Source organism: Solanum tuberosum, unplaced genomic scaffold (genome assembly GCF_000226075.1).
Source record: "Solanum tuberosum cultivar DM 1-3 516 R44 unplaced genomic scaffold, SolTub_3.0 scf00903, whole genome shotgun sequence".
NCBI classification, from domain to species: domain Eukaryota; kingdom Viridiplantae; phylum Streptophyta; class Magnoliopsida; order Solanales; family Solanaceae; genus Solanum; species Solanum tuberosum.
Window position 1 is genome coordinate 35,660 of NW_006239881.1, and position 9,274 is coordinate 44,933.

The following is a 9,274-nucleotide window of genomic DNA, read 5'->3' on the forward strand; positions in this document are numbered from 1 at the left end:
ATTACGACTTATGTATTATATACATCATTTCGTAAGTAAAATATCAGATTACTTAAAGTCAAACAGTGATGATTGTGGGGCTTAACGTAATAAAGCAACAAATGTATATACGATTAGCCTTAGTATGAGAAACATCAACACTATCGGATGGACCCTGTTCCATATGTATCAGTAAAAAGGACGAAGAAGACAACAATGGAGAAACTTAGAAATCGGTACAGTTGAGGATACTCTTACTGAAAATCAAATTGATTTGAAATTTGTTAAGAAGTGGAGAGATTTTAGGGATGGAATGAAAGAGTTTAATTGTTAATGGGAAACGTGTGTGATGGCTGAAAAAAGGAGTGAAATTTGTAATGGGAAACGTGGGAATTGGCTATAAAAAAAGGTGGGAAATCTTTATGTATCTTACAGATTTTATTAATTGGGGGAAATAAGGGATTTTTGAAAATTTTGAAATAAATAGGGATAAATGGATATTAAGGTAAGTAAAGGAGTGTAGTTAAGTAATTTGTCCTTGAATATATGAAGAATTGAATCTTTTAAAAGTGGAAACTACGTAAATGAGTCATAAAACTCAAAGTAATTACATGTTCATACCCCAATTCAACACATAAATAGAAACTATCCATCAAAAAATGGGCTAACAACACGAAAACCAACTTATTGCCCATTAGCACTACAACAAGAACAGAAGCCTAACTAAACAAAAAAAATTCCTTATCAATTTTAGCTGTTATATTCGGGGTTTGTCTCTTATTCAGAATGAAATAATACAATATAATATTATACATTATCAAACAATAGATAACAGCCATTCAAACAGTTAGAGAAAGATTGAGGAAACTTTAACAAATTACAAATATGAAGTTGCACAAAAAAAGAGATTAGATTAAATTAAATTAGAATAAATAAGAGTAATCAATCAGATGGTGGTATTGTTAAGTGTTAACACAAAAGTCTGAACCTAACAGTAAAAGCTGACTTCACTCAGTGAACATGGGAAAGTAAAAGTTGACCCCACACAGTGAACATGGAAATCAAATACCATCCGTTCATTTTTATATTAAAGATTAATTATTTTTCAGCTTCTCTTTTTCTTTTCTTTTTTTATTTTTTAAAAATAAATTTTAAAGACTTAAGATTTATTTTTTTAAAGAACGTTCAAATATTTTTGGTACTATCAACTTTGAGTATTATTTAAATAAATTAGAGTACATATGATATATACGAATCAAAGTTTATTTTCAATTAATTTTTGTATTGTTGATTGAACGAATTAAGAAGAGAAAATATAGTGTGAAGCAATAGAAGTACCTATTCACAAACTTTTTCATGTTGTGAAGACTTAATAAGTTATGAATAATTATTTTATGAGATTAATTAGTCTAGATTTTAAAAGGAAAAAAAAGAGAGTAAAATGTTACTTGATGATTGTCTCAAATTGCTTCAATGACATTGATGGAAAACGAGGTGAAAATAACGTACCTATTCACAAACTTTTTCATGTTGTGAAGACTTAATAAGTTATGAATAATTATTTTATGAGATTAATTAGTCTAGATTTTAAAAGGAAAAAAAAGAGAGTAAAATGTTACTTGATGATTGTCTCAAATTGCTTCAATGGCATTGATGGAAAACGAGGTGAAAATAACGAGGACAAGAAAGCGGTGAAAGAATCCTTCTTATTTTTGGCAACCAAATAAGAATTCTAAACAAACTCTTATAATTAATTTAGAGTTTAAGTTACAATAAAATATTTTTTTGTTATTTTTATTTAAATATTTATAATATATGAACACATTATAAAAAATAAATATTTCTAAAAATAAACTGATGATATAATTTTCTTGTCTTAGTTTGTCACGGAAGAGAAGTTAATCTCTTATTATTTTACTTATTTCCAATTAAACACCAGACAAAGGGTGATGCCCGAGGAGCAATGCCCAATATGTGAATATAAAGTTTTTCGAATTGATTTATTATTTTACTTATTTAAATTGGACATTTTTTTAAATAAAAGGGAAATTATAAAATTTATAATATTTGAATGAAGGTAAGATTTTTAGAGCTTATGATCTTAAACATGTCACGATATTTATATGGTTATAATTTTTTTTTATCTAATCTTCTCAAATTGGACAAAATCACTTAAAAATAACCATAATAAAGTGAGTTTTAAAAAGAATAATATTGAATTGCTTTGGCAAACGCAGTGTTGAAACCTTAGGACAACTATAAAATTCATCAAGGGTTTTCTACTCGAGATCAGCGTGTGTAATTAAAGAAGATGACATTATTTATATATGTAATTTAACTACTTAAGAACGAATGAGAACAAATATAAAAAATAAAATTTAAACAAAAGTATATATATACCTAGAACATTTTATTAAGATAAGAGTTAGAGATGTTGAATTAAATAAGGCTTAATTTGTCTATCTAAATAAAATATCTTAACAAGTTTAAGAAATTTACTATATGTATTAAACCAAGTAGAAATACTTGCTATAAAAAAAAACTTCAGCATAATAGCAAACAAACATTATTTTGTTACTATTAATTAGTATAAAAGAGTGCACGTGCTTGCAAACACTATTTTGTTACTATTAAAAAAGAGTGCACGTGCTAGCAAACACTTTAGGGTCCCAACACGACACATAATTTGTCTTTTGAGCAATATTTGGGTGGGAAATGAAGAGGAAGATCCAAAAACACTTGATTTAAATTAAACGACCCTGTTGACCTGTTTGTGGGCTTTTTTCTTTTTGATTTTTTTATCCGATGTTCAATATTTACATTGATTTTGCAAGCTCCTCTATATATATTTGGAGTAAGTATAAGAAAATATACACCACAAAAAATAAAACCAAAGGCTTAGCCAAAAACACTGAATTTTATATATCAATGTTTAAAGAGAAAAAACATACTACTCCCGATAACTTAATTTCTCCCAAGTGTTTTGTGAAACTTTGTTTCTTTAATGGCGGATGCTATACGTCGCAGAAGTTATGTCCATGGACGAAACTCCATTAATGGGCAGATCAATATCATAAACATTAATTATTTTCCTCACCAAGAGCACTATACCTTCATATCCCCTTCTTATTGTCAACGCAGAAACATACTAATATCTTTCATTTTCCCAGCTATGGTTGAGCTTCTCCAACTCAAGTACCAGACAAGTAACGTCCCCCTTTGAAATTCACCCTATACAAATATATTTGGCCATTGTGAGTTTCCTCATATACTGTTTTGCCTACGATGCTCAGATTAATTACATTTCAACAACATGTTCAAAATATGCTAAAATGGTTAGGGATATATTTGGTCCTCTCACATTTGCATTTTACTCATCTCTTCTTTACCCTCCATTCACCTCCCTTTTCTACTCACTCTCTATCTTATACTCTGCAACTCAGTTACTAAACCAAACACTACTCCACGAAAGACTAACGATGCTTTATCATAAGTTTGTGAATTATTTTAATGAACCAATATAACAACAATAGTGTAATTCCACATATGAAATCTGACAAGGATGGTATATATGCAGATCTTTTATCTCTGTCTTGTCTTGTGGAGATAGATAAACTGTTTAGTCATATTTGCTCAATTTAGTAAACTACTTTTCTATATATTACGCACCTGAATATTTTGTAATTTGTGATTTGGCTTGTAATAATATACTACTTGCTAAAGCCTTTCAAATCATTGGGGACTTGTGGTTGAGCTAGATTTTGGAGTGACAAAATCTAAGCCCATATGAGTTAGGCTAGTTATAAGAGTAAATTTCTCAAGAGTTCACTCAAAGGAAATTATGAAGGGAGACCACTATATTTTGTTTTATATCAATAAAAGTTCATTAATTTTTGTGTTATATCTTAACAAGTTATTGTTATCTGATTATAAATTTTAAAAACTCAAAAATCTTTCTTTCTTAATTTATATATAGTGCTTCTTTGAAGGTTTCATTAATATGGACTTCAAGATAACGATTAAAGATGTTACGGTATTAGTTATCGTCTTATTTAATTCATAATTAATGTGTAAGATAGCTTAACCTGTGTAATTATCATTCTAAGATAATTAATATTTATCGTAAGAATTTATATATAATTATTTTACAAGTGACTTAATTGGATAAATTTTGTTTTACACAACTTAAAAGTTAAAACTCTAAATTGTGTGGGCTGACATTACATAGTATTTTATTGGGAAACTTACATAAATATACTATAAATAAAAAATATTTACCATTTATAGCAATAACATTTTTTTTTCACTTGATCACTTTTAATACATGTATAATACACTTTTAATTCATATTACAAAGAATAATTTATTATTCACATATAATACAAGTTTTATTGATGGATAATACATTTATCATACATTTTAATACACTTATAATATAATGTGTCAACTTCTTACCAAATAAGCATAATATATTTTTTAAAATAATTATAATACATATATATTGCATACTTAATTCACTTTTAATACATATTGCAGATTTAACATAGTATTGCTATAAATGGTAATAAATAAAAAGTATCGCTAAAATCAGTAATTATTTATTAAAAGGCACCCATCCAAGTAATTTTTCCTATTTTATTCCCTTGACGTGTTTGAATCCCCCAACCCAATTTGAGGTAAAAACAAAATTAAATTGTTTGTCAAAATTCTCCGATTCAAGTCCGAATTGTTTTTATTAAGGAGCATTTTATCATTTAATATGAGATTTTTCGATACAAATTTAAATTTAATCAAGCTTTAATATAGATATTAAAGACGCTGGGCGTGAGAAACAAAAAAGATAAAAATAAAATTGTATGTCTATAATGTGGCCAATGCCCAATAGTTACTCAACTTATATATGTTCCCCGTGAAGTTCAATTGACAAATTGGATTCAATATATCATACTTTAGAAAATTAAAAATATTATAGTAACATGTATTACTAGTAAAATCACAAATTACAATATTATCTATACCTGAAAATGTAAAAACAAACAAACAAACAAAAAAAGTAGGAACTATTTCCCCCCTAATCTGAGGAGTTCATCCAAATCTCCCGTGGAAAATTACATAAGCTATAGGTGGTTAAAATTAGATATTAAACTTTCTTCAACTTGACACAAGTGTTTACCTTTTTATATTTAATTCATACTCCGACACTTATAGGAGCTATTGAGGTATGGGAAACTGATAAGCGTTACAGTGTTCAGTTCAATTCAGATTTGAGTGTTTGCAGCATGGGAGCACATTCTCGAAATAGGAAGTATATCATGTGGTCTGTAGTGGGAGTACCTCATGAATTTCCGATAAAGACGGTATAATGGTGGTTTGAGAACTGTTGTATTTAGCAACTGAGTTGTAGTGTATATTATAGAAATTGAATAGAAAATGGGGCAAAGTAAGGGGAAAAGAAATGATGAGTAAGGGTGTGTTTGGTACGAAGGAAAATGTTTGATTGGGTTAAATGTTTTCCAAATCAACTCATTTTCCTCAAATTTAAGGAAAATGACTTCCCTTCAAAACTTAAGGAAAACATTTTTCAAAGCTCTCTTCCCAACTTCAAATTACAATTATTTTTTTGTTGAAAAAATCACTTTATTTTGTTCCTACCCTCAAACTAGCCCCCAACCACCCCTTCAAAAAAAATAAAAATTAAAGGTTGTTTTTAAATTCAATTTTTTTCCCCATCCCCTCCCAAAAAAATATTAAAATTATTTTTAAAAGATATTTCTAATTTCAATTTTTTATTTTTTTACCCCCACCCACTAACCCTCGCCTCCCATCATCCCCCCTATCAACCCCCTTCCAAAAAAAAATTGAGTTTGTTTTTACAAAATATTTTCAACTTCAAAATTTTAGTTTTTCCACCCCTACACTCGATCCCCCCAACCCACCCACCCCTACTCGCCATCCCTACCCTTAAAAAAAATAAATTAAGTTTGTTTTTCAAAAATATTATCAACTTCAAAATTTCATTTTTTCACCCCTACCCTCGACCCCTAACGCACCCATCCCCCTACCACAGCCCCTTAAAAAAAAAAATTAAGTTTGTTTTTTAAAAAATATTTTCAATTTCAAAATTCCATTTTTTCACACTTTCTTATTCGAGGTTCTTCATACAATCAACAACTTTTATTTCTTAAAATCTCCAACTTGGGTCTTTCCCATTTTGTGTTAATTGAGCTATTTTTTGGTTATTACTGCAGAAAATTTATGGTTAAAATGTCGATTCACTCAACCCCATCTGGGTCAGCAATCCCAATTGACACCATTGTTGTGTGTACTCATCTAGTCCTCGTTATTACCTGTTGATTATCACTTCTTAAGATTTTCTTAGATTTGGTTTATCTAATAACTTGTTCCGCTTCAATTTGTTTGTCTGATTTTGATTTGACGCAGAATTTATGAATAAGACAGACAAAAATAAAGTAGGACAAACAAATTGAAACGAGAGGTTTAATTTTTATTTTTTGGTGGTTGAAGCAGTTGGGTTGTGGGATGGCGGCATTGGATTACTTGGTTACTGTTGATTCTTATCCTAAGCCTGATGATAAGATTCGTAGCACCAGTTTTCAGGTCTAATTGATTTTTCTATGCTATTAATCTGAAAGATTGAGCTCAATTTTTTTATTTTTCATTGGAATTTAATGGATAATTGGTTTTGTATAGGTTCATGGAGGTGGGAATATTGGGAATGCTATGACTTGTGCAGCTCGTTTGGGTTTAACTCCAAGAAGTATATCCAAGGTCTAAACTTTATGTGGCTTCTTGTTGCCTATTCCTTTTTTTCATTTCAGAGGTCTTTCCAACGAGGTAGTGGTCTGTATATACTCTACCTTTGATTCTGCTACTTTACTGTTCCTGCCACCGTTGTATCATTGATTATCTTCCTTGATGTTCTTCTTAGTTTTCCCTTCTATCCATTTCCAACCCTTCCACAATTATGTGAATAATATTCTCTACATTTCCCACAATTTTTTTAGTAGGTCGCGGATGACTCTCAAGGGAAAAGAATACTGAACGAGCTAGAAGCTGATGGCATTGATACATCTTTTATTGTGGTGAGCCAGCCACAGGTTAACTGTGAAAGTTTTTGTGCATCTTACACTTTTCTCTTGTATGCGAGGATGATGTAGCTTGCAGCGCGCCTATTCAGTCAATTAAAATTTTTGAAGCATCAAATTTACCTCTTAACATCATATTGTAACATATTTCAGGTGTCCAAAGGGTGCCATTCAACAATCTCTTATGTCATTGTTGACAGTCAAACGTCACTACTCAACTCTGTTTAATCCCATTTTTAGTAAATGTTTTATAGGCATTCATTGAGCTTTCTCTTGGGTGATGAGATGGATGATTTACGAGTACTGTTTTTGCAAATTCATTTCGTAGACATATTCTTTTGATATATTATTTGATGTCTAGATCAGCTACAATATTAAAACTATTCACACGGAATTCATCGTTTTAGAATATGCTATATGCTAGTAGACTCCAAATGTGGATAAGTATTTATTCATAAGCAATATGTCCTGTGACTTCTTTTTCCCCTCTCTTCTTTACTAATTCCTCAAGTACAAAAATGGTCTGCTGGCTACATTTCTGTTCGAAATTTCTTTCTGCCTTATGTCCAAGGGGAAAAAAGGTCATTTTTCTATCTTTACTGCATGTTGGTTCGTATAATTGGACAGATGATCGTTCTGTAACTTGTTCTTCTGAAGCTGATATTTGTTATATGATATCTCAAGAAAACACGAACTTCTATCTACACACCAGAGTATCCACCCATGGTAGCTGATGATTTGCCAGACTCGAGTTTGTCGTCTGCATTGGATGGTGCGACGTTGTCTATACTGATGGAGTACTTCATGAAGCTGCTTTAGTTGTGGCCCAAGAGGTAATTTTCAATGGTCTTCCTTGTTATTTAATTCGAGCTTCTGCTTTCTAATAGAATGTATTTACAATCAACTTCTGATCATATTTCTAGTCTTCCACTAAGCTTCGGCACACCAAGAGCACTGGACATAATTCTGTTTCTAGCTTTTGTTCTTAATGCCTCGGGACTTGCTGATTATTTTCAGCTAAATGGAAAAAAACTGCATGCCTTTTGATCTTTAGCGCAGGCACGTCAAAGGAGTATACCAATTATGATTGATGCAGAAAGAAAAATAGAAGGGTTGGATGAGCTTCTGCACTTGGCAACACATTGTTTTCTCAACAAGATTTCCAAAGGTAAGCTATTTACTCTGGCAGACTGACCTTCGATGATTTATTTGGTACACATTTTGATTGGACTTCCATGGATCTACTATATAAGATTAGCATCAGTTGGCAAGTTTTAGTTTGTTTCGAAAATTAAATTTGTTATACTTTCTTTCTTCTAGTGATGTGTTTGTCCAAAATATTTATAGCAACTGTTGTGGATAAAATATCTTTTTAAAATTGATGTACCACGTAATCATGGTATAGAATTGATTTTGGTACGATATCTAATAGAAGTGAATGTCATCCTTCGCGTCTTGGTTCTATGATCAAAGGCCCCTTACAGTCTTCCATAAGTTAAGCATGTGAAAATTGAATAAAGCCGTTTGTCTCTCAGATATGGAACGAGGCTCCTCTATAGCAGGCGGACTAATTTCCATGCTTTTAAAGTTGCCAAGTACCAAATTTGTAATTGCTACATTGGGAGAAGATGGCTGCGTAATGATAGAAAGAGCAGAAACTGGTATGCTAACATGCTGCTTCTTGGCACGAAAAATACTTTGAGTACTTTATCTTGGCAAATGAAGCGTTCTGATAGACATAGAATCAGCCTTTGATTCATAACATGGATTTAGTATATTTGCAGGGGATATCCAGCCTGAAGAAGTTGATATTGATGACTTGTTTGAAAAAAAGCAGAGTATTGATACTACCTCAACCCTGCCAACATGCAAAACCTCGGTATGTAGTTTGCCCTTCAGTTGTGAGATTTTCTTGCTCAATGCAGATAGAAAGTTTGATGGTAATGCGGTAATGCACATAAAAGTCAATTTCTACCTTGTAGTTAGACATTGTTTACACCGTAGGATGGAAACTATAGGACTTTATTTAAGTATATCCAGGCACATAAGAAGTGTTTGGAGCTTTTGTTCTTGTACTTCATCAGTTTCAAAAGTCAATTGCTTATATATGGAGATGTCTATCTGGGTTGAGACATGTGTGAAATGTTTTCTTAATGTGCATCTCTTGTAGGTTAAAGATGAATAGTCCC

At 31.0% G+C, this 9,274-nt stretch overlaps 2 protein-coding genes across 2 annotated transcripts; both read left to right on the forward strand.

The window, feature by feature from the left end:
- Positions 1-6,111: 6,111 nt before the first annotated feature.
- LOC102594001 (ribokinase-like) lies at positions 6,112-7,558 on the forward strand. Its single transcript, XM_015305701.1, has 6 exons — positions 6,112-6,130; positions 6,228-6,297; positions 6,508-6,597; positions 6,691-6,768; positions 7,008-7,082; positions 7,239-7,558. Exons 2-6 carry the CDS (start codon positions 6,235-6,237, stop codon positions 7,311-7,313), a joined length of 381 nt encoding a protein of 126 aa, XP_015161187.1. The 5' UTR covers positions 6,112-6,130; positions 6,228-6,234; the 3' UTR covers positions 7,314-7,558.
- A 124-nt stretch (positions 7,559-7,682) lies between these two features.
- On the forward strand, positions 7,683-9,033 carry LOC107059216 (uncharacterized; the record flags this gene model as incomplete). Its single annotated transcript, XM_015305700.1, has 4 exons — positions 7,683-7,918; positions 8,140-8,253; positions 8,621-8,746; positions 8,870-9,033. Coding segments are annotated over exons 2-4 (375 nt in total), but the record flags the coding sequence as incomplete, so codon positions are not given.
- Between the last annotated feature and the right edge of the window lie 241 nt (positions 9,034-9,274).